Source organism: Podarcis cretensis (genome assembly GCF_951804945.1).
Source record: "Podarcis cretensis genome assembly, chromosome: 2".
Classification (NCBI taxonomy): domain Eukaryota; kingdom Metazoa; phylum Chordata; class Lepidosauria; order Squamata; family Lacertidae; genus Podarcis; species Podarcis cretensis.
Window position 1 is genome coordinate 85,347,692 of NC_137171.1, and position 25,063 is coordinate 85,372,754.

Here is a 25,063-nt window from a genome sequence, read left to right on the forward strand (position 1 = left end):
GCAGAAAACCAATCTTAAACCAACAGTTCTCCCCTGTGATGTAATTTTTCAAAAATTTATGTAGACATTTCTACCCCAGATGTGTTGCAATGCTTTTGCTTTCAACATACCTTTAGCGAATGGGATGTGAATGAATATAAACATTAAAGATGCCTTCCTCAACCTGATGCCCTCCATATGTTTTGGATTACATCTCCCATCAGCCCCATCCAGCATGGCCAGTGGTCAGGGATGAATGGGAGTTGTAGTCTAGCAACACCCAGAGGAGGGCACCACATTAAGGAATGCTGAAGGAAAGCTTCTGAGCTTGTTTTATGGGTGTTTCTTTCATTCGCCATGGGTGTCAGGTGTGAGAGAGAGCAGGGAGCTTTAAGGTCCTTGGAAGAGCCCAAGCCTTCCTCTACTAGACTCCCAAATGCTGAATGGCTGTAGCTTGGAAAGCCAGGGATGATGCAAGTGGCAGGAGTCCTCTTTGTTCTGGGCCACCAACCTGTTCCTTTGACTGCAATACATGTTTATTTAATGTTTATTTAACCTTTTAATGAGGGTGAAAGAGGAGAGCGCAAAATATGGTCTGAAGCTCAACATCAAAAAAACGAAGATCATGGCCACTGGTCCCATCACCTCCTGGCAAATAGAAGGGGAAGAAATGGAGGCAGTGAGAGATTTTACTTTCTTGGGCTCCATGATCACTGCAGATGGTGACAGCAGTCATGAAATTAAAAGACGCCTGCTCTTTGGGAGAAAGGTGATGGCAAACCTAGACAGCATCTTAAAAAGCAGAGACATCACCTTACCAACAAAGGTCCATATAGTTTAAGCCATGGTTTTCCCAGTAGTGATGTATGGAAGTGAGAGCTGGACCATAAAGAAGGCTGATCGCTGAAGAATTGATGCTTTTGAATTATGGTGCTGGAGAGTCCCATGGACTGCAAGAAGATCAAACGTATCCATTCTTAAGGAAATCAGCCCCGAGTGCTCACTGGAAGGACAGATTGTGAAGCTGAGGCTCCAATGCTTTGGCCACCTCATGAGAAGAGAAGACTCCCAGGAAAAGACCTAAATGTTGGGAAAGATTGAGGGCACAAGAAGAAGGGGACGACAGAGGACGAGATGGTTGGACGGTGTTCTCGAAGCTACAAACATGAGTCTGACCAAACTGCGGGAGGCAGTGGAAGACAGGGGTGCCTGGCGTGCTCTGGTCCATGGGGTCACGATGAGTCGGACACGACTAAACGACTAAACAACAACATGTTTATTTCATGCAGGGGCAGGAGACCTGCAGGTGGGCAGGGAAGATCTCTGCAGGTTTGGGGTGTTCACATGTGCTGCCTTGTTTCCCCTTCTCTTGAGATTTGGTCCCCATGGTTTCCTCCAGCCAATCAAGTACTAGAATTGTGGACTTGAACCTTCCACACCAGCAGCCACAGCTCATAAGCCAAGTTGGTTGCATAACGTTCTGGAAAATCCCTATTTTTCTGCAGCAGAGCTCTAGGCCCCTGGTTGGCCTTCTACATGCATCTCTTCCATGTTGATCAGATCTGTACGTTATTAAGTTGTATGCTGCTTTTTTGTTTTTGCTGATGTTCAAAGTTCAATATGGGGGTCCTCTTCCCCATCTCTTCTGCTGCAAATAAATTATGGCTTTCCCTGTAATGAGGACCTGGTGCAACCACTCTATCTGCTGTGGCTGGTCCCACTGCTCGTCATGCTGGCACCTTGGCTCCCCTCACTGGCTTCCTTGCATTTGAGCTTTGATTTGTCTTGCAGGGGTGGCACAACCCGTGGGCAGCATCTCTGACTTGAGGGTCACTGAGACTTTGGGGAACAGAGTCAGACTGGCCTGGACGGGTGTCCCTGGGGCCACAGCATATAAAGTTGTGCTACGCAATACCCAGGGTGAGTATCTAGGGGAAGCGGAATTGTGGGGTGGGATTGCTTCATGGTGGTCCTGGTGCTATTGAAGATCCAGTTTGCATCCTCAGCTAATAGGAGCAGGGATGCGGGGGGAAGCAGAATAATTTAGTGCATTAGGAAAAATGGGGCAGTATCACATCAGCCTCAGCCAGAGCTCAGCCAGCACCCACCTGCCTGCCTTCTTACTTGCATTCAGTCCAGGTTGACTATCTGTCATCTTCCTCCTTCTTAGTGTGGGTGTTGCCACTGTCAGAGTCAGAAGAGCGGAGAAGGGCAGTGAAACCCAAATTAGATAGCTCTTCCTGTCATGGCCCTGGCCCCACTTACTGTCAGCCTCTCTGCTTTCCACCCTACCAGTCCCAATGGGCACCAGTCATTGCTGAGGAGGAGCAAATGGCAGCCATAGGAGGGGAGGCCGAGTTGTGGAGTGCAGTGCAACAGCATTTGTTGACAGATGGATGCCCTGCCCAGAAATTGTTCCTCAGCCAACTCCCGATACTGTCTTAAATGTCTCTCAGTTTTACTTCACAACCAAGAGGGCTAGGAACTTTCCTGCCTTAGAAAACCAATGTGAGTGCCTCATTTGCAAGTGAAATTCGTGAATGTGTAGCATGTGGTTGCTTTGGTCTCTGCTGCAGATGGCACGGAGAAAACACGGCGTATCCCAGGCTCCCAGACCACCGAGGACCTGACTGATCTGAAAGAGGACGTTGTGTATGTGGTGCGCGTGTCAGCAGTTATTGGCAACCGTGAGGGCAGCGCTGTTCCTCTCAACATCCGAATCCGTAAGTGTCAACCGACTAATCCCAGGTAGTCCTAGGCCCTTTTCAGAAATTAGCTTCCATGCGCATGGAAGTAGGAGCAGGGCCACATATGCTAGCACCATTGCCACCAGCTGCACCCTGAGACCTTGGTGCAATGGGAGGGAGAGCCTGTGCCCATTAGGTGGAACACAGGTGGGTCTCCAGCTCCTAGGCTTGAGAGCCATGCACTGCTTCCACAGCCAGAGGCAGTAATGCTTCTAAATATCAGTTGCTTGGGTCCTTCTTGAGAGTTTCCTGGTTGGCCACTGTAAGAAAAGGATGCTGGAGTAGATGGATCATTGGCCTGATCCAGCAGGTCTTCTTGTGAGAAGATTTAACAGGTCACTCCCCATCTGCAGTGTGGTGATAATAATTCCTCCCTGAGACAGGAAGCACTTCAAAAACTCCCAAGGCCAAGAGGGGAGAACATTTTCCAGCCAGAGGGCCACATACCTTTATGGGTAGCTTTCTGAGGGCCACATATCAGTGGTGGATGGGGCCAGAGGGAAATGTGGGTGGAGCAATAGATGTGACTCTTTGGTACCATAGGCTGCATCACAGCCATGCAAATGGGTTTCTTCATAGATGCACTCACTCCCATATCCCATTCAGACAAACCAAGGGCATCATCACATGTCAAGGACACATTCCAACCAGGCAATAGCCCTTCAGGAAGGTGTGGAGTAGGGCTGGTGAGGGACATGGCCTGAGGAGGGGAGGGGTGACCTGAGGAGGGGCATGGTCTGGGGGCAATATAGACGCCCTCTGGGCCTGAAGTTCTCCACCCCTGCTCCAAAGTGGCGTGTAATTGTTTGTGCGTGACCAGTTTTTCCTAGCCAACCCCCTCAATTCTGTCTTTGGACTTGCAGAACGCCCGTCTGTGGGCAGCATCACCAACCTACAAGTGGCTGCCCTTGGACCCAGCCAATTGCGGGTGACGTGGAATCCAGTTGCCGGGGTTACCGGATATAAGGTGACATGGCGGCAGAGAGATGGTGAGTTGTTCTGTGTGTGGCAATAATAATATATTCTGGCTTCAGAATATATTCAGAACTTGGGGGTCTGCTGTATTTAAGGACTAAAGTGTAGTGTCAAAACTAGTGAGATGAAATATATCAGGGGTGGGATAGGGCAGGAAGGAGAACTAGTTTAGGACTGCTGCCCAGTTACAAAAGTGACAGCCCACTGGAACTCTGTAGACTCAGTTACCCTGATTAACTTGGGGAAAGTCTCCACATAGGTTAATTCTAAAATGCAACGCCATTTCGGACAGGGTAGTTTAATGAAGCTGTTTTGAACCATTTTTAATAATCGTGTTTTTATGTTGTAACCTTCCCTGGGACCTTAGGGTGAAAAGTGGAAAATAAATAAATAAACAATCAACCAACAGGAGTCTAGTTTAATCAGCAATCTAGAAATCTCTGAGTTTGTCTTTTATAACCAAGCAAGGAAACAGTTTTGTATTTCAAAGGTGAAATACAATAGCCAGGAATTCTTAGCTTGGGTTTAGCTTATATATAAAAACCCCCCACTTCAGTTGGAATTTGTATTCCTTTGGGCAGCAAAATCTCTCTCACTTGGTCTCTCCTTTTTTAAAACACACACACTCAGTGTTGCTGTTATGAAATATTTGTCTCAGAAGGATGTAGACTGGTTTTGTGGTATGCCTGGAAGCTGTTCTGTTGAAGGATACCTTGTTTGTGCTAAGATATGCTGTTTCTGTTTGAAATTTCTGTCTGGACTCTTACATGGCAATTATGGCAGAAAAAGATTCCCAGAGCTGCTGTCTGGTAGCTCTCAGCTGAGGAATTTCTTGCCGTAATAGTCCACCCTGTTTTCAGCCCTGCTTTATGGAATACGCTTCCTCCTGCTTGATGTTGTCTTCTCCCCCAGGTCAAGAGTTCTCTCAAGTCCTTCCAGCTAATAGAAACTCCTACACTATTGAGGGTCTGAGGCCTGGGTCTTTCTATCTCATTGGGGTCTCGGCATTGGTTGGCAACCTAGAAGGGAGTCCGGTTACCACCACAGCTACAACAGGTGAGGTCAACTCTGGCTGTAGAACAGGGATGCCCACAGCAAGTCCATCTCAATGGTACTGCTCTCAACCATCCTTTGCTGTTCTTTTGTTTTGCAGCCCCTGATCAAGTGGGAATGGTCACTAGCTTACAGGTCCTGGAGTCTCGGAGCACGGATGTGCGAGTCACATGGGTTGGTGTGCCTGGAGTTACAGCCTACAGAATTGTGTGGGGCCGCAGTGATGGTACAGTAGCTGCTCAGTTTATCAGTAGTCTGCCTGCATTGATGCTGTTTCTGATGCTGATGTTTGTCCCAGAAAGTGAGATAGCAGAACCTTTGCAAGTCCCAGAATCCAAAGCCCCATTTGTTTTTCCCAAGTATGAAACAGGTTAAGACAGGGTTTAGAAACCTCTAGCCTTCCAGATGTTGCCAGACTGCAACTCCCATCTTTCTGACCATTGGCCATGCTGACTGGGGGCTGATGGGAGTTGGAGTCTAACAACCTTTGGAGGACTACAGGTTGCCCATCCTGGTTGTAGGGCAAGGATAACCTTTTGTCTGTGAATAGTATCAAAATTTGCACTTGTGAACTGGGATAGACTGAAATGATTTTTGCCCATCCTTTTAAACTCTGCTCTTCTTCGAAGGTGGACCTGAAAACAGCAAGCTGGTCTCGGGAAGCACCAATTCCTTTGACATCCAGAACCTGGAAGGTGGAGTCAGCTACACTGTGAAGGTCACTGCACTGATTGGCAACCGCGAAGGAGACCCTGTGTCTCTCATTGTCACCACACGTAAGACTTCAATGGATTTGTGTGCCACATCTCTGTCTAGTCCTCATTTCGAGGAGCTCTGGCCACTACTCTGGCCACTCTGAGAGTTAGGCTGGGGGTCTGGAGACGGTGATTTGCCCAAGGTTGCTGGTGAGCTTCATGGGCAAGTGAGTGAGGGGTGTGAGCATCAACTGACTCCTTTTAGGTGGGGTTTGGCACCCTGGATTAGGCAGCGGCTGCATTTGTAGCTGTCATCCCAGAAGCTCCCTGGAAGCAGAGGCTGTGAAACAGGGTGTGGACAGGGGTTTTCCAGCTCTTTGGAATGCGCGTCTATGGAGGGTGCCAGCTGCAGTTCCTAAACAAAAGGTGAAAGGCCTTGTATTCATCCCACATTAAATACCCAAATGGACTCTTGGAGCACCCTGCAGGATGAGTCCAGGTTCATTCTTCAGTTCCCCTCAGCAAGGTTCACTCCCTTCATCCTGGACAAATAGTTCCTACTACAGTGCCTTCTCCTATCCATGGCAGCAATCGAACTCCCTGGATCCTCTTCCTTTGCTAATCCTCCCAACCTTTCCTCTCAGCGACAGTCTCAGTTCAGCCAGTTGGGAATCTGCGTGTGACCGACTCCTCTGAAAAGCACATCCGGGTCGAATGGAGCCCAGCACCAGGAAGCACAGGCTATCGGCTTGTCTGGCAGCCGGCAGATGGTGAGTATTGTCTGCACCAGAGATGGGGAACCTCAGGTCTGGGGGCCTCTCTCTCTGGCCTCCTTGCCCTTAGGACTCTCCTCAGCCACCCCTGCTTTGCACCCTCTTAAATGTTTCCTTCCTCCCCATCTAGAACTCTGCCTGGGTTGAAGGGTGTGTGTGAATTTGCATTTGTTGCTCCACCTACTTTCGTTTCTGGACCCACCCGCCTTTGGCATGTGGCCCTTGTAAGGTTGCCTAGGAGGGAATGTGGCCCTTGGCCCAGAAAAGGTTACCCAGCCCTGTTGTGCTACCTACACCTCTCTTACTTCCGCCCAGCACTCAGGAAATTAACTCCCTCTCTCACCCGGGGCAGGTGGACCAGAGAGGAGCCAGCTGCTTCCAGCCAATGTCAACACCTATGACATCAGAGACCTGCAGCCAGGAGGGCGTTACGAAATTCGCATCACCAGCCTGGTGGGCAACCAGGAGAGCAGAGCTGTGGCTGTTGTTGCCAACACTGGTAAATCCACCTTCCATCCTCTACTAAGTTGGCCAGCCTCTGCAGGCACAGAGATCAGCTAGAAGACACATTCTGCCTATTTATGAATTTGGGAGATAGTCAAAACGTACCTCACTCTCGCAGGTGCCCTTAGGTTGCCTCTTGTCCCCTGTGGGGCTTTGCCTCAGGCCTGGCTCTGCTTGGAGTAAGGTAGCCATCTCATGGCGGCATCTTCAAATTGCATTTCATCAGAGCTAAAAGGCTTCGTTTGCTGTGCTCTCCCTTCTTTCCTAGGTCTCACATATGTGACCTGATAAACTGTGGTGGTTGGGAGTTGTGTGTCTTTCTTGTTATTTATTTACTTATTTGATTCAATTTATGGACCCTTTCCCATGAACTATGTCAAAGTGATTTCACAGTAAATTTCTTGGGTGTGCATACCCTGCCAAAGGAGTGGATTGGAGGGTTTATAACTTCAGGCAGTATTAAGGTGTTTGTATGTTGTCCCCAAAAATAATGTGATGTATAGGTTCTTTTGTTTCTGCCCTGTTAAATGTTTTAAGCCCGTCTTGCTGTTTTTCCCTCAACTTCTAAAGAAAGAGTTTTTTGTTTTGTTTTTACATCTACAGTGGTGTTTATGTATTATATTTTTGTATTGCCTTTCCATGGAAAATGCTGAATGAATCACTGTAACAAACCACTGGTGGCTAGCTGTGTATATGGCGCTGTTCTCACATCTGCTGTGCTGTGAAAACATCTTTGTGATGAAAACAGTCTCACTTGTGCATGGTAGTTATAACTACTGCAAAGGACTTCTGCAAAGCTCAGGGATGTAAGCGCTTCCATGAGGAGTCAATGGCACTGGGGAGAATGTTTCACTAGTGTGGTAACTACTGTAATTGATCATGATTATGGAGGCTCAGTTGCTTCTCTTGGTGGAGGCAAAGATTGTCTGAAGGCCCCAAACAACTGCCTCTGCTTTTTCCAGCAGCAATGGGTCGTGTGACCAACTTCCGGGTGGCAGAGATTCAAAGGGATGCTGCGATTTTGAGCTGGACTCCTGTTCCTGGGGCCACTGGCTATCTCCTCACTTGGAAATCTCCACGAGGTAATGGCAGAGGTTGAGGACCAAACTGCTGGGTCGTTGAGGGGTGGGTATGAAAGAGGAAATACGGGCAGTGTGTCCTAGTGCCATCACCTCCTCCAGCTCTTGCACAGCTGAAGACTGGGTCAGGAAAGCCATCTTGCAGGTAGCTAGCAAGAACAGATCTTGTTATATCTTGGCCTTCCTCCAGTGACCTCAGGGCAGCATGCATAATTCTCCTCCCCCGTTTTATCCCCCCAACCACCTTGTGAGGTAGACTGAGGCTGAGAAACATGGATTGGATCAAGGCCACCCAGGGAACTTCGTGGCTGAGTTGAGATTTGAACTGGAATCCATAATCCAATAATTTTTAAGTACTGCCCCACACTGGCTCCTAGGAAGCGTGAAAATGGCTGGAAGAGAATTCCCTCCTTGGCAGTTGTAGCTGGTTCCCCCACCCTCCCCACCCCTCACTTTTCTCCTTTGTCCAGAGGTCATGCACAGGCTGAATCTCCCCATGGCATACCTTCTGCCACTAAGACCCACTGCAGGCTTGAGATCTGTTACATAGGAGGGGCCACGGCATCCATACTGGGTCATCCCCTTGTGGAATTGGCCTTGTTAACCTCCTTCATGCTCTTGCTTTCTTCCAGATGAAGTGGAAGCACAGAGAACGTTGCCTGGGTCTGCCACATCGCACCAAGTGTCTGGCCTCCGCCTGGGCAGGAGCTACACCTTCACCATCCGCCCGCTGTTTGGGAGCGTCACAGGCCCTGAGACTTCTGTGACTGACCGCACAGGTGAGGTTTCCTTTCACCTGGGAGGGAAATGCAGGACCTCTCCTATGTTGGAGGGCTTTCAAAGAGGATTGGACAAATCCAGGGAGGTTGCTGTCATTAACAGCTATTAGCCATGATGGCTCTGCCTCTGCTTCAACAGTCAGAGGCGGGTTTCCCACAGGCATCTCCTGGTATGTCCCAAGGAGGACCTTACAGTCTTCAAACAAAAACATTTTGGAGGTCCCAGGCCACAGGGAGGTTAGGCTGGCCTCAACCAGAGCCAGGGCTTTTTCAGCTGTGGCCCCGCTCTGGTATAACGCTCTGTCACAAGAGACTAGGGCCCTGCGGGACGTGACATCTTTCCATAGGGCCTGCAGACAGAGCTGTTCCACCAGGCCTTTGGCCAAGGCACAGCCTGACCCCCCTCCTTTGGTAATCCTCACAGAACTCTAGCCCAATGGTTGCCATTAATTTGATTTCAATTTGATTTAAAAACAAATTGATTTTAGAATGTTGTGTTACTTTTATTGTTGTTAGACGCTCTGAGCCCGGCTTCGGTTGCGGAGGGCGGGATATAAATAAAATTTTATTTACTTTTATTATTACTATTACTATTATTATCTGGTTGGCCACTGTGAGAACAGGGATGCCGGACTCGATGGGCCAGTGGCCTGATACTACACTTGATCTTAGCCAAAAGGCTGAGAAGCGATGATAGGCCAGTGGCCTGATCCAGCAGAGATCTTCTCATGTTCTCATGTTGTGCCCAAGGTCTCTCTCCTCACTCCCTGTTATGTGTTATGTTCCCAAGGAAAACAGGTGGAGCTAGGTTGGATCATTTTTGCTTGGGCTGTTTCTGCCAGGCCTTGACATGCCACCTGGATCCCTTCTGTGCTCTGAATCAAAGGCCATTTGGCTGTGCACAAGGGCAGCTTCTCACGTGGGTGGGTGGAGAAAAGTCTCTTCATTTTTGTGTCCCCTGACCTCTGCTTTGACACCAACCCTACTCATTTTGAAACGTTCCCCTCTACAGTCTGCCGAGACGCCCGCAGAGACGTAGTTTTTCTCGTGCATGCCACTCGAGACAATGCCTACAACGCAGAGGCCGTGCAGAGCATCCTCTCCAACACTGTATCTGCACTGGGCCAGTTGGGCCCTGGTGCCACCCAGGTAATGACTGACATAAAAGGGCTGCAGCTCTTCCTTTTGGCTCAGTTTGCATGTGCTATGGGTGTTGGGCCACTTGGTAAAACGCCCATGCCAAGCCTCTGCTGTGTGGCAAGCCATTCTGGTGCCAAGGCTCCCACTGCGGTCCTGGTGACTTTCACCTCTCTCAGTGCGAAACCTCATTTGCTCATTTGTGTCTGTAAGGCAAAAGTGGATGGAGCAGCATGGGAAGCGGCTGGCGCCAGTGGCCAGCCACTCAGTGTTTCAGGTGGCTGCCTTGCTGGCCTTCGTGCACCCTAAAGTTGGTCATCAAGTACATTTCCCTTAGACATTTCCTGTCTTGGCTGCGGTGCCCTCTTCCATACAACTCTCTTGCTCTATCTCAAGGGTGGGGAACCCCATTCAGCCTAAGCCTTATTGGTGGTAGTGGGTGGGACCAGAAACAAAAGAGGGTGGAGCAAGAGATGTAAATTTTTAGCTTTGTGCAGTATGCCTGTTTCCACACAAACTCTCTCTCACACACATACAGTACATGCCTTTGGCCATATCCAAGTCCAAGCACACATTCAAGCCTGGCAAAAATACTCAAGGAGGATGTGAAGTAGGCTGAGGAGGGGGTGTGGCCTGGGGAGAGTCCCAAGGGCCAGGTGGAGAGGCCTGGAGGGCCACATCCAACCCTGGGCTTGAGATTCCCTATCTCTGCTCTGACTTTGTTTTTTCCCTTTCTCCCCCAGGTGGGCATCGTGCTTTATAGCTACCGAGGCCTCCCTTTACTCCGGCTCAACCGCTCTAGTGACTTGCCAACAGTCCTGCAGTTTATCCGCTCGCTGCGCTATGATGAACCCAGTGGCAATGCCATTGGTAAGTGCAGGGCTGGGGGACTGAGCCGTCTGGTGCAAGTTTCATCGGTTCAGAGACTGGGGAGGGCATCACTGTAAGGACAAAACACACACACACACACACAGAGAGAGGGCTTTATTCCTGTTGAAATCCAGAGCTGCGTGTCAGGAGCTGCTCTGTCCTCTGGGCCAGAACATTGTCACCTGCTCTTCTGCGGGATTTGATCTGGAGCAATGTGGGGCTACTTCCAGTGTGGGACTGGTCTTTATCAAAGGAAAGATAGCCAGAACTGCCACTGATGTTGACTGTAACTTTAAAAACTGTAACTTAAAGCACATGTGTTTGAGCTTGTTTCTCCCTCCTCCCTCACATTCCTTTTTTTCCTTGTGTGCCATGTCTTTGTAAGCCCTAAGGGCGAGGACAATCTTAAAACTGATTTTTGCAAGCCGCTGTGTGAGTCTTTTCAGCTAAAGGGCAGGGTATAAATGTTCTAAATAATAATGATGATAATAAATCTGTCCATGGGGTTGGCCAGTTACTGCTGTAAAGCCTGAACAAAATAGTGGGCCAGATCCCAAATAAGAGGTGGCCACTTCCACTCCTGTAAATCTCTCTTGACAATGAACTCTCCCGCACATGCTTGCTTTCTGTGGGTATATGTATCTTGGGTCCTTTGCTTTCTTCACTGCAGGAGCTGCCATCAATTTTGCCAAGAGCGACATGCTGAGCCTGGCTGCAGGGCGCAGACCTGGTGTACCTGGGACCCTGGTGATCCTGGCGGATGGTCCATCCAGCGATGATGCCATTGGGCCAGCCAGGGATCTCAAGGCTGCAGGTAAGACACACAGGCCCTTAGAGTGTGGAGGGGGGCGGGAATATAAGAGCACAGGAAACTTTCCTTACATCTTTTGCCTGTCCTGAATCTTCCAACATTCAGCTTCATTGTGTGGCCTGGGTTCTATGAGAGAGGGAGAATAAACCTATCTCTGTTCACTTCCCCCACATCTTGCCTAATTTTATGTACCTCTTTTGTATGTGTCCCCACCACTGGCACCTATTTTCTGAATAAGATAGCTCCAGATATTGTAACCTCTCCTCATAAGGAAGTTGCTCCAGACCCTTGATTGTTTCGCTTCCCCTTTTCTTTGCAGTTAGAAAAAAAACTTTTCCAGAAAAAACACTATCCCTGCAGGCCTGACTGAAGGTTTTCTTGGAAAGAATTAGTTAAGCTGCCAGTCTCTTCTTCTGAACTGTTAATGTGCCCTGCCCAGGGAATGGCCAACCCACAGATCCCCTCGATGGGCTTACTTTCTCTTTCTGTACCTTGCAGGAATCCAGGTGCTGGCTGTTGGCATGAATGGGGCTGACCGGGAGCAGCTGCGCCGCCTGGTGACCAATGAGGACCGGCGCAATGTTTTCTATGTGAGGAGGGATTTGAGCACTCTGCCAGAGGCGGAAGAGGGGCTTGTCAACGCCCTCTGCAGGGCAGCCGACACTGAAGGGGTAAGACGTTACTCACAAAATGCAGGAGAGGGATTACCTGCAGTTTGCTAAGCCACTGAATGGAGGGAGGTGAATGGAAGAGTGTTTGCTCTGCCTGTTCAGGTAGCACCATTGCAACACAAGACGTCTTGACGCGTAGAAGGGCAGCCGCGCCTCTTGTTTGTATGTGGCCTGGATTTCTCACACACGAGGGTCTTGTCTTAAGTCATGGGTAGACAAACTAAGGCCTGAGGGCCAGATCTGGCCCAATCACCTTCTAAATCCGGATGGTCCAGGAATCAACGTGTTTTTACATGAGTAGAGTGTGTCCTTTTATTTAAAATGCATCTCTGGGTTATTTGTAGGGCCTGCCTGGTGTTTTTACATGAGTAAAATGTGTGCTTTTATTTAAAATGCATCTCTGGGTTATTTGTGGGGCATAGAAATTCGTTCATTTCCCTCCCCCCAAAAAATATAGTCCGGCCCCCCACAAGGTCTGAGGGACAGTGGACCAGCACCCTGCTGAATAAGTTTGCTGACCCCTGTCTTAAGTGGAAATGCCTTGCGGTATGCATATAACCACATATTAATTGTTTAATTGTTTTTTAATTACCTCCAAATTTTTAGCTGTTCTCACTTTATCTGTAAGCCCCCTTTAATCCCTGTCAGGGGAAAAATGGGAGTATAAATAACATCATCATCACCACCATCATTATCAATAATAAAAATAACCACTTGGTAAAGACCATCCCCTGGAGCACTCTGCCAAGTGGTGGAGGAAATTCACCTCTGATTTTACATGGTAAAATGTTTGCATCTTGGCAGGACATCACAGGCCACTGGTTGTACCTATTGGTTACATGCGCACTGTGGTAAATTTCATCCAATGTCCAGCACAAAATGTTTTCATGCACCGGCAGCAGCATTATAACTATTCTAACACTGGTCTTTTTATCCTTTGTGTTTTCCCACTTCCTCCCTCCCTCAGCCTAGACCAGAGCCCTGTACAGTGCAGTGCCCTAAGGTAAGTCACAGGAAGCTCCTGTTCAGCAGGACTAAACCAGGACAAGGAGCCGATGCTCTTTCCTGTAGCAGGCCAGATAAAAGCAGGAAATGGATACCAGGGGTGTGGCTTTTTTGAGGTGAGGGCTGTACCTCCACAGTAGAACACATGCTCTGCATGCAGAAGGTCTCCAGGTCTTCAGGTAGAGCTGGGAAAGGGACCCTGATCACAAACCCTGGAGAGCTGCAACCAGTTAGTGTAGTCAGCATGGAGCTAGGTTGACCCACTGGCCTGACTCCCTATGTTCCTAACTGGGCATTGGCAGATAGAGACCTGGTCAGAAAATGAATTGGTGGTGAAGCTGTAGACAAGTATTTCAGACACCAGAAAAGGGCTTCTGAGCCTGGGGGGAGATTCACACCCACACTCCCACACTGATAGAATATCTGAGGGGGAACTGTGGGACTAGTTCTGCACATGCCAGAAATGGGTGCTGTGTCCACAACCACCCATGTGCTTGGGCAGTGTGGGGAAGGGCTCTAGGGCATGCTTTGCTGTGTGAGAAGAACTTCTCTGGGCCGGCCAGGCCAGGCTAGGCCTAATCAGAGCTTCTCCTTGCGTCAAATATGTGGATGGAATGGCAGGGGACACAGGGCAGAGCGCCCTTCCATGGCTTGAGGGGGTGGGAGTATCAGCTGGAGTAAATGAGAGATGTGGTGAGAACCACCAGAAGACTTTCACATCTTGGATAGGGACTCTATCAGGCATGCCTCAGCCCCCTTAATATTTGTTTCAAGAGGACAAGGCCCCCTCAATCTTTAGGTGGTCCTGCGCACCACAGGCCCAGGGGTCAGCTCCTCCAGAGCTCTCAGTCTCCTGTGACGTGTGCACAGTGTCACACATGCGCATGGTGTTGCCTGCGAACCCCTGCCCCCCAAAAATATTGGGGGTCATTCCTGTGCCTCTGGGTTCTACAGTTTATAGGCCATGGCTGGGGGGAATCTGTGGCCTTCCAGATATTATTGTACTCCAGCTCCATCAGCCCCAGCCAGGGTGGCCCGTGGTCAGCTTTTGACACTTGAAGGGCACATTTTTAGGGCCCATCTTATTTATATGTTTGCAAGTTGTTTTAATTTGTTTTTCTGTTGTGTTCCAATGCTGTAACCTGGCCTTGGACCTTAGTGTGAAGGGCAGGTAAGAAAGACAGAAAAAAGAGTCGTCCAGCAGTATTTGCAGTGCCATGCATTAGCCAGCTCTGTGCTAGGCTGGCACAGCATGTGGAAGTGTGTTCAGTTCCCCTTAGAGACAGGATGGAGGGAGTCGGCAATGATGGAATCAGACCAGTGATGCCATGCGGTTTCCTAGGTGACGTAAGACGGGTGGTGAATAGGAGGGACTTTGGCAGGCATGGAAATGGCTCTGCGCTGTTTCCCACTGTACCTGTAGACCAATCCCAAAGCTATTATTATTTATTGAATTTATATACCACCCTGTACCTGGAGGTCTCAGCACCATCTGACCACTTCCCAAGAGTTTTTTTCCTTATAAGTTTCCCAGAGAGAAGCAGGGAAATGTTTTGAGGCATTTCTTCTTGCATGCAAACTGGGGCTTCTCTTTTCTTTTCCTGCAGGGTGAGAAGGGCGAGCCTGGTGAGATTGTGAGTATCTGAGATTTCCCAAGGAAGGTGATCTCACACTGAAGTCCTTTTAGGGCCTAAAGAGGGTTGGTCCCTGGGGGTGGAAACAGCAGTTAATCTCTTTGATCGTTTTTGCAGGGACGGAAAGGACGCATGGGACTTCCTGGGCCTTCTGGAGATCCGGTAATGTCTGCTCTTTTGTGTGGGTCCCTGGGCTGTATGGCTTGGAGTAGAGCTCGTCTTCTTTGTTAGGGTGCTGTTGGTTTGACTAGAGCCCTTTCCTTTTCAGACTATTGGGGGCGAGGCAGGTGGGGGGGGGACACCCCTTGGCAGCATCCCAGCCTGTATTTTCAGGCAGGTTATAGCTCCCACCACCAAAAGCATTTGGGGAAAAAACCACAACAGCAACCAGGCAGTTCATAAATAAAACAAATCCTATTATTTGTCTTTGGTTTTTTTTCAGGGGCGCAATGGGATCCCAGGTCCTCCAGGCCCAGTAGGACCTCAGGGTCCTCCAGGTGATGTCACTGAGCGGCGGGGTGAGAAAGGAGACAGGGTGGGTACTCCCAGCATCTCATGTAGTCTTGAATATTTTACTCAGGAGGGAGCAGAACACTTAGAATGATAGAGCTTTCATGGGCAGGAAGCCTTCCTTGTTCCTCCTCATCAATCTGTTCAAGATCAGAGAATCCCTCTGGGTTCATCTTAAATCGGAGAATTTAGCTTTATGGTGCCTCTACTGATGAACTCCCTTTCCTGCAAGATGAATAGACTATGGGAGCTTGTTGCAATAACTTGCCTGCTTGCGTTACCTGGAGCTATCTGCTCTGCAGTCCTTTTGCTTTTGTTATTGGGATCTCACGGAGGGCCTGGCGAGTAACAGACCCTTCCTTTCAAGTAAAGAACAAATTAGATGATCTGTGATCCCTTTCATTTCTAGTCTTCTAGGACTAAAATCCTCGACATGCTTCCTACTGGAATAAGTGGGATTTACTTCTGAGTAATATAATTAAGACTGAAACCCTAACAAGCAGATGCCCAGATGACTTATCCATCTGGGAATGCCTGTGTGTATGTTCTCATGCACGTGCTTCTATTCTTAAGCGTAAAAGGCATTTTCACAATGGCATGTTCTTAATCGCTCTGTTTTCTTCCAGGGATTCCCGGGAGCTGATGGATTGCCAGGGAATCCTGGCCGCCCTGGTGACCCTGGTTCTTCTGGCCAACCAGTAAGCAGCATTTTTCTTTTTTCTTTTTAACATCTTGGCATCTGTCCTTGCACACTGGGGCATTTCCATTTCCCATGATGCCTTGCTGTACTGAGACATTTATTTATCCACCAGTTTGAACTTAGAAATGATGGGTCCCCCTTGAGCAAAGAGAGCTATCTTCTCCTTGCACTAAGTTTGTAGTATTGCCATGACTTAGGTTAGCCTGACCTGACTAGTTGCAAATGTGCTCACCTGGTTATCTGAACTATGAGAGGCTTCAGGGATTCCAGTACTTAGCCTGAGTTTGGCTTCCTTTGGAATGTAGTCACTTTGGGACTTAGTGGCATTTTGTAATATTTGCTTTTATTCAGTGCTTTTTTCTGGGGGGACGCAGAGGTATGCATACCCCTAAACATTTTGTGCCTCTAAGTTTGGCCTCATTGAGGGGCAGTATTTCAATATGAGTAGGAAAATGAGAGTACCCCTAAACAATTTTTTTAAAGAAAAAAAGCACTGCTTTTATTTACAGAAACGCAGGTTGAACATAGGTGGGAGTTCACAGCTTAGTGCTCCCAACAGATACCCACTAATCACCCAGAGCTCCAACTTAGCTACCTGGAAATTCAATCTGCCCCAGCCTGTGCTGTCCATTTATACCATAAGCGAGGAACCTATGACATTCCAGATGTTGCTGGACTGCAGTTCCTATTATTCCTAACTGGATGATGGAGTCCAACAACATCTGGGAGGGCTAAAATCTTCCCCATCCCTGATCTTAGAATAATAAAATTGTGGAGCTGGAAGGGACCCAAGGGTCATCAAGTCCAACCCTCTCCAATGCTGAAACCTCATCTAAATCATTCATGGCAGATCCAACCTCTGCTTACAACCTCTAAGGAAGGAGAGATCACCACGTCCCGAGGGAGTCCGTTCCCCTGTTGAACAGCTCTTTAATCCATTCACACCCACACATAGCTTGATGACATCACCCCCAGCCAAGGAAGGGGGCAGGAGATGGGGGAAGCAAGAAATGGCCTCCTACCAAAACAGATATTGGCCACCCTTAAGGTCCTTTATTTTCCTCGTAAAAAAAGATGAAACTGAGCTATTTTGCTGAATACCAGTTGCTGCAAACTACAGAAGGGGAGAGTGCTCTTGTGGTCAAATCCTGTTTGTGAGTTTCCCACTGGTTGGCCACTCTGAAAAACAGGACCAAAAACAGGATCCCAGTCCTAGGGATCTTATGCTAGGACTACTTACAAGTACAAATCTCCAGCCAGTTTGTGCCTCAGGCAACCTTCACTAACAGAAAACCCAGCTCTAAAAGAATGCTGAGTCGGCAGCCACCCGAAGGGCCCATTAAGCCCAAATCCAAATCCCATTGCAGCACTATGTGGCTGTACATGTGTCATCTTCCCATCCCACTTGCTCAATTTATGATTCCTACCCTGGGGCGAGGGAACCCTTTTTATTACTGTCCATTACTGCATTTATTTTCTCCACCACAGGGCGGCCCTGGCCTTCCTGGACTCCGCGGACTGCCAGTAAGTAAAGGGGTTGATTCCCATGGATCCCCTCTCACTGACTGGAAAGACTCTTACTTATCCTTACCGTTTTCTTCCAGGGAGAGCGTGGAGTGATTGGCCCAATAGGGCCAAAGGGAAGCAAAGGTGAGCCGGTAAGTGAACCCTAGAAGGCTCAGGTGGGGTCTTAATTCCTAAATTCCTACAGGGCAGTGTTTCAAGACGCACTGCCAAGCCAAAGGTGCTGTGATGGTGAGAACCAGAGTTAGACAGGAGAAACTGCTCTAGCCTGCTCCTTCCCAACCCTGTGTTTCTGTAATCTACCTGCAGCCAGTGAGGTGTAGTGTTTAGAGTGTTAGACTAGGACCTGGGAGACCAGGGTTCAAATCCCCACTCGGCAGTGAAGCTCACGGGGTGACCTCGGGCCAGTCCTTGCCTCTCAGCCTAAGCTGCCTCGCAGGGTTGATGTGAGGGTTAAATAAGGAAGGGGAGAACCACGTGTGCCATCCTGCGCTCATTGGAGAAAACAAAAAGGTGGGATAGAAAATTAAATTAATAAATAATTAGAATAGAATGGAGAAGGATACCTGATTGGGAGAAATGGTGAGGCGAGGGGTGGGAATAACACAAAGCCCTCACTTTCTTATCTCTTCTGAAATTTGGCATTTGGGTGGTATAACTATCACACACACACACACCCCTCTTCACACACACCCTCCCCACTTCTCTGGAGCAGGGGCATATTGGACCAGCATCTGTTGTAACCCACATTCAGCTGGACACAGGTAGTCAAGGTTCAACAGCACCAGGACCGGGACCTCATGTCTGGGAGTCCTGGGACTGATTCTTCGACTGCAACATGTTCTGTTATAATTTATCAGGGCTGCCCTTCCCAGATTCTGCTTCCTTATAGCGACACCAGAGAGCACCTGTGAGCTGAGGTCCAGATTGCTTGTAGGCTTTAAAGTGCCTCCTCTTCTCAGTCGATGACTCTAGAAATCTGTGCACCCTTCATGTTTCACCGTGCGCAGTCTAAATTCAGCCTCCAGCTTTGCTAGTAATAAATATACTTTACTTCTGCTCTTTGCCTTACAAAGGACCCATATGTTTGGTAAGTCCTAGGGACAGATCCAATTTTTTTATATTATCAAAGGGGATGGGGGCTTTGCTCCTTCACCACAGCTTACCTTGCAGCAGGCATGGCTAGCTTCATGTTTGAGGGGCTCCCCAGCAGTGTTGTGCAGCATGTCCCGTCCCCCCGTCCCCCGTCATCAGTGGAATCCCACCATTGGGCTTGCTGGTGACAAGCAACAGTGAGGAGGGAAGCAGTCACCTGCATGGCTATAATCTGCGACAGGTGGATCCAAGCTGCCTGCTGTTTAAAATCTTCTACCCTAGCATCTCAAGGGAAATTTTGAATGTCGGGTGGCTCACACTACGTAACCTGAACCAGAAGGTGCAGGCAAGAGCGTGGCTCAAATTCCCCACCATGCATTAGCAGATACGGACTCTGCCACCGATCCAGCAGCCACCCTTTGATTCTGGGCCCGAGGCACAGTCTAGCCCATTGGCTGCAGCCAGCGTAGCTTATATATAGTTCAACGCATTTGAGGACACCTGGTTGCAAAACATTTCCAGTTCTTGTTAAAACTATTTAAAACTTGCAGGCATTTCTTTCCCCTAAACTTTCTGCTTTTGTTTTGTTTTGCTTAACAGTCCAGCATGTGGAAAAGTTTAGGTGACCCTGAAAACTGGCTCATGATGTTTTTTAGTTGCTGCTGGTGGGCGTTACGCTGCTTTTGCTGTCACACACCGCATTTTAACATAGCTGTAGAATAACTGGCTGTATTTCCTCCCAAGAGAAACTGAGGCAGCCTCCTGCTTCATCCCTGAACTGTACTCTTTTGATGTGACCTTTGGCCTTTTGTCTTGGGCAGGGGAAGCCTGGAGAGGTTGTAAACGGAGCAGGAGGAGGTGGGCTTCCTGGCCGGAAGGGGGAGCCTGGTGAACCGGTACGTAGCATCTTACAGGGAAGAAAGTGGTTGAATGGGGGGGGGGGGACCACGAAGGGGAGGGAGGGATAGTTGTACTGCATGAGAACCTGACCCCCTTTGTACATCAAGCCCCCATCTCTTGAAGCATCCTGCAGCTGTTCAGCACTGCTGTTCTTTCTGTGAAATGTGCGGTGCAATCCTCCATGTTCGGTGAGCTTTACCTCCATGCAGGTGTGCAGAAGATTGCAGCCAATTGCCTCCACAGTGGGCTAAATAGGTACCAGCTGGTGGGAATGGTCCTGTGTTTGTTAACTTCGTTCTTTCTTCCTAAAGGGTAGCCCTGGACTTCCTGGAATTCCTGGGTCCAGGGGACAATTTGGTGATCCTGGACCTCCGGGGCCTGTGGGACCTCCGGGGCCTGTGGGACCTGCCGGCGAGTTTGTCAAGGTATGCTCTCCCTTCTTGCTGATGGCTGTATTGTTTCAGCCACTTCACCTTATGCAGTCCATGCACATAAACGTTGCCCCTTTTGCTAGGTATGTAGGCAGGTGTTGCAGCCCCATGTGAATCTGTGTACACAGGGAGAGAGAGAGACCTGCACACACATGTGCTCAAACCCACGAATTTACAGCAAACAAGCTTCACTCTATGCAACCGCTCTTGCCATTTGTCTTTCATCTTCCTCTTTCTAGTGATATATGTATACCCTGGCACATATATCAGCCTCACACAAATCCCCTCCCTGTTCTGTCAGTATTCACAATCCTCATATCACTCTTCAAGTATGCAGGACTGGCCAGCAGCAGCATAAGCAACCCAAGCGGCAAAAATATTTTTGGGGAAGCACCAGTAGAACAGCAAACAGAGATGCATCCAATCAGCCTGCTGTGACATAGCTAAAGTTCTTGGACCACATCTCCCCAACGGTGTGATTTTTGTGGATCATCCTTAACCCTGAAAGTGTGCTCTCACTGAATACCCCAGGGTTTCTCAGGCATATACCTGTCACTGCGGTTTCTTCTTACCAGACATGGGCCCCCAGAGTTTCCCAGCTTTCCTCTTGGTTGTGTCTTTCCTGTAATGTGCATATTGTTGCGTCTGGACCCTGTAAATGGCTTTTGCGTGATGCACTCTGCATTTGGATGAATACATGGGGCGCTTGGAGATACTGAGCATAAAACTTTGGCTTACGTGTGGGCAATTTTTCTTACAGGGAGAGAAGGGCGACCGAGGTGAGCGAGTAAGTGATCCTTCTTTTCCCCTGGCTGCTTTGCCCTTGCTGTTGTGGCACATTTGATCCTGGGGTTTTTTTTTTTGTGATTGCAGAACTATTGAATGGGAGAGCTGGGAGAGAGCTTAAGGTCTTCTTTTCCCTGCCCTTGTGCAGAGACATCCTATATTGGCATACTGGTACCCATAGCATTTTTTTTCTTTTTTCTTTTCTTTTGCACAATTATTTAGCCTTAATTAAAGGAGCTGTATCATCAAGTTTATTTGTAGACCATGGATGGTCCTGTCTCCTCCAGCCCTCCATTTATTCTATACGTGTTCAGCTCTTCTTGTTTATCACATTTTGTCTGATTATCTCATGGTTTGTATATTCCCCTCCCCCTGCTTCAAGGTAAGCTCAGTTTCTCTCCCACCCCCACCCCCCATTGACTCAGATATTTTTTGGGTCTTCTGACTAGAGCACCCCAACATTCTCATATGCATACCTATAAACATATTCGTTGCCTTCTGACTAATGGCTCTGTGTATTAGTGTATTAGTGGTCTGCCAATGTCTTGTTTCAGTTACGTATGCTGATAGTTTTGTTCTCTTCTTGACCTGGGAATTAGTGCAATTTCTACATTTGGCCAATCTCATAGTGTTTTGTTCTCCATCATTGTTTCTTACCTGTTTACGTTCACTTCCTTTCAGTTGTACTAGGAGCTGTAGAAGAAACACAGATTTGCGCATACATCTACTTCGAAAACAGTCTGTTTGTTCTGTTAGGAAAGGTTTAGTAAAGCTCAGACACCGATTTCAGACTGCAAAGCTTTCACTGCACAAAATGAATTCAGAAATGAAATTAAATGGGAAAATTCTCTTACATCTATGCTTAAGAGAAAATTGTACATCTTACTAAACTGGGGTTACTGCCGTTCTCAGATGGGCTTCCTGCTTAAATTATATACTGTACATCTGGACACTACCTCATTAACTGTTGCTTGCATCTATTTACAATTTGAACTGCTCTTCTTTGAACATCACAACCGTATGAAATAAGCTATACCTATGTTTTATACAGAACAACCTTCCTGTTCCAGGATTATGGATGGGTCAATCTTCAAGTTAGCTGTATTGTGCTGAGAAGACCGTGCTTGTAACTGGTTGCACAATGTGTCTTCTGTTCCCTATGTAATGTTATGCTGTGCCGAAATTGTGATTGCAGTGTTGTAGCTGTCCAGAGCCTCACTTTGGTTGTCTTTCTAGGGCCCTCCTGGATCAGGAGATGGGGGTGTGGTCAGAGGAGAACCAGGCCTCCCAGTGAGTATCTCCTTTGCCATTATTTTGGATAGGGGACCACAGAGAGGATTAGAGCATATGGGCAAATGCAGTGTTTAAAGATGTGGATGTGAGCATTGCTTGAGGAATACTAGAATGGGGCTGTGAGAAGTTAATAATAATAATAATAATAATAATAATAATAATAATAATTTTATTTATACCCCGCCCTCCCCAGCCAAGGCCGGGCTCAGAGCGGCTTACAAGCAATAATAAAAACAAGTTGAATGATTACAATTTAAAAACAAAATTAAAATACAACATTAAAATATTGAAACATTGAAATATTAAAATGTAGCCTCCTCGTAGGAGGAAAAAGAAAAGAAAAAAGAAAGAGAGGGAGGGAGGGAGGCTAACATTGTCCAGGAGCATTGGACAGTTATTGCTGAGGGAAGTTTAAAATTGTCAATGATTACAGGATTCAAATGCATAGTGACATATTGGGGGGGAAATGTTGAGTTTTGATTGCTGGGAAAATGTGATATACCTGCAGCTCTTCTTCAAGGGAAGGCATCTGAATCCCCTGCACAACAACCGTATATGACCAGTATATGAACTGCAAAGGACATAAGATCTTTTGTGTTGCCTTTTGTGCTCTAGGGTCTGCCAGGAGATCCTGGGCCAAGAGGACCTCCTGGGCTCGCAGGACAGAAAGGAGACAAGGTAAAACGACCATCTATCTGCCCATGGACTTTGAGGGCAAGCAGCTAGTTGTTGTTGTTTAGTCGTTTAGTCGTGTCCGACTCTTCGTGACCCCATGGACCAGAGAACGCCAGGCACTCCTGTCCTCCACTGCCCCCCACAGCTTGGTCAGACTCATGCTGGTAACCTCGAAAACACTATCCAACCATCTCGTCCTCTGTCGCCCCCTTCTCCTTGTGCCCTCCATCTTTCCCAACATCAGGGTCTTCTCCAGGGAGTCTTCTCTTCTCATGAGGTGGCCAAACATAATTTAGTGTTCCTCTACCATTTCTCAGTGCACTGCCAAAGCAGAAACCTGCTTTTCCTCTGCTTCTGCACAGATGCGTCCGAGACAGTTAATGCAAGAGTTGTGCAGATTCGAATTAGTTTGCGATGCAGATACACTTCTTGCTTTTAATCCCTCAGTTCCCTGTAGCCTACTTGAATTTCATGGGTGTTTATTTAAAATATTTCTAGCCCCACCCTTCATCACATGCGACCCAAAGGCAGGGATAGGACTTTTGTTTCTTACGGGTAATAACTTATTTGCTCTGTGTCCAAAGGGGGATGGAGAAGAAGGTTTTCCTGGACCACCTGGACGGCCTGGAGACCCAGGAGATCGAGTGAGTTTTTGAGAGAAAAGAAATTCCTGCTATGCCCTGATGGGATTTAGAGTCTATGAAAACTAGATTATTAGTTTCGTTCTCAAGAGGAAAAGCCTCAGCAAAAGATTGAATAGTTCCAACAGTGTCCACGATGTCTGGGGAAATAGGCACAAGTTTCCTTGAGGGATAACGTGAGTCACGTAGCAGATTCCTCACTTACCAAGTAAAATGCTCTTGCTTTGTCTTTAGGGCCCTAGAGGACCTCCAGGTGAACAGGGAAGCAAGGTAGGTACTTTCAAAGCATTGAAGTGTCCTAGAATTAGGGCCACAGCGTGTCTCTCATTGACTCCATTTGCTGTCACCCATTCAGAGAATACGCTACAGTAGGCCCAGCCTAGTTCTCTGGTATGCAGGGTTGCTTTTCCTTCACAGGAAACTCTTAATTCAACCCCCCTCAACAATGATAGAGGTTAGAAACTCCTTGGTTGCTTTGCAATGGGCCCCTTCATCCACACTTGCACCCTTATCCTTTGTTGAAAAACTTGCACCCTTAAATGCTGCTAACACGCCCACTATTTTTGTGACAGGGAGACCGAGGGCAGCCTGGTGAGATTGGACCACCAGCAGAGAAGGTGAGCTCTGATTGGGAAAGGTGACCATATTGTACAGGTGGAGGCAGAATCTTGTTGAGCCAAGATTTCTTTGCAGAGATGGAAGATAACCAGTAACTTGGTTTGGGCAGCTGCTGCATATTACATGATGAGACATCAAGTGACCTGCATTCATGTGTAATGAATTGGCCACATATCAGTCAAAAGCTGATTCGCAAATGTGTGTCCATTACTTGGTGTCGCATCGCTTTATACATAGCCCTTGACGCTTTAACGTGTCAACTGCCTCCTTTCAAACAGAGGGATATGAAAGCCCTGTCTGTGGTGTATGATTTGGGATGCTGTTTTCACACGTGCATCTCCTGCTTTGATGCTGTAGGCATCGAGAGGTGAACACACCTGTGTGAATCAGCTGAGTCAACAGTACCACTTTGGATTTGACTTCCGGAGGCGGCGCGAACGGCAATGGCGGTCCTCTTCCTTCTGTGAAGAGGAAGCTCCGTGGGAAACGGGTCGTCCGCTATGGCGAAGCGGAGACCCACGTCGGAAACCCACAGGCAGCAAAAGCCTGTGGTCTCGGGACCCGGCGGGCGCCAGAAGCAACCCCTGAAACGTTGAAGGAACCCCGTAAGGGGCTCCGGAGCGGGGAGGGGGTAGCGGCGCTGTGGGTCGTTTCACAAGCTACGGAGTGAAGCCGCGCTGCTGCTGCCGGTGAGCGCTGACCTCTTTTCCTGAAACTTCTGATTTGGAAAAGCAACAATCCGTGAGTAAAGAGGACTTTACAAAATTTGAGACTAAAAATTATTGAATTTGGCTGAAAGCGGAGCGACGTAAAACAGGAAGTCCGTCTTCCGCTGTCACTGAACTTCAAAGCAAAGAGCTGGAGGAGTGGAGGCAAATAAAGAATTTTTAACCTAATCGATCTGAGCAACCGCTGAACTTTCTTGTAAGCAAAATAAGGACTTTAAGCATTTGATTTTATGCTCTTTACTTGCATCATGATACCTTTCTTCTATCGGAAATATAATTTGAGTAAGAAACCCAGGTTCTGGAGCTGCCTGAGTGACTGAGCTGTCAGTCTGCAGATTTGGTTACTTTGAATTAAAAATTGCAACATTCTGAGGGAGTTTGGACTTGCTACTTTGAAGCATCATTTGAAATACCAGTTTGCACTGTTTGAAACAATGTGGTTGTTAATAC

General features: G+C 48.0%; 1 protein-coding gene across 5 annotated transcripts in view; it reads left to right on the forward strand.

Annotated features, from left to right (window-relative positions):
- The window catches only part of COL7A1 (collagen type VII alpha 1 chain), a 120,561-nt gene that overhangs the window by 26,958 nt on the left and 68,540 nt on the right, over positions 1-25,063 (forward strand). For 4 of the 5 annotated variants that reach the window (XM_079966985.1, XM_079966988.1, XM_079966986.1 and 1 more), the window contains 29 exons: positions 1,771-1,899; positions 2,556-2,702; positions 3,590-3,715; positions 4,614-4,757; positions 4,855-4,980; positions 5,384-5,530; positions 6,094-6,219; positions 6,575-6,721; positions 7,689-7,808; positions 8,438-8,584; positions 9,597-9,733; positions 10,465-10,591; positions 11,262-11,405; positions 11,901-12,073; positions 13,041-13,076; positions 14,686-14,712; positions 14,830-14,874; positions 15,155-15,247; positions 15,849-15,920; positions 17,411-17,446; positions 17,527-17,580; positions 19,363-19,437; positions 19,753-19,866; positions 20,633-20,659; positions 21,895-21,948; positions 22,567-22,629; positions 23,211-23,270; positions 23,502-23,537; positions 23,840-23,884. In XM_079966985.1, the coding sequence (XP_079823111.1) occupies positions 1,771-1,899; positions 2,556-2,702; positions 3,590-3,715; positions 4,614-4,757; positions 4,855-4,980; positions 5,384-5,530; positions 6,094-6,219; positions 6,575-6,721; positions 7,689-7,808; positions 8,438-8,584; positions 9,597-9,733; positions 10,465-10,591; positions 11,262-11,405; positions 11,901-12,073; positions 13,041-13,076; positions 14,686-14,712; positions 14,830-14,874; positions 15,155-15,247; positions 15,849-15,920; positions 17,411-17,446; positions 17,527-17,580; positions 19,363-19,437; positions 19,753-19,866; positions 20,633-20,659; positions 21,895-21,948; positions 22,567-22,629; positions 23,211-23,270; positions 23,502-23,537; positions 23,840-23,884 (2,777 nt within the window). The remainder of the gene's footprint in view (positions 1-1,770; positions 1,900-2,555; positions 2,703-3,589; positions 3,716-4,613; positions 4,758-4,854; positions 4,981-5,383; positions 5,531-6,093; positions 6,220-6,574; positions 6,722-7,688; positions 7,809-8,437; positions 8,585-9,596; positions 9,734-10,464; positions 10,592-11,261; positions 11,406-11,900; positions 12,074-13,040; positions 13,077-14,685; positions 14,713-14,829; positions 14,875-15,154; positions 15,248-15,848; positions 15,921-17,410; positions 17,447-17,526; positions 17,581-19,362; positions 19,438-19,752; positions 19,867-20,632; positions 20,660-21,894; positions 21,949-22,566; positions 22,630-23,210; positions 23,271-23,501; positions 23,538-23,839; positions 23,885-25,063) is intronic. The other variant, XM_079966987.1, reaches the window with a different exon arrangement.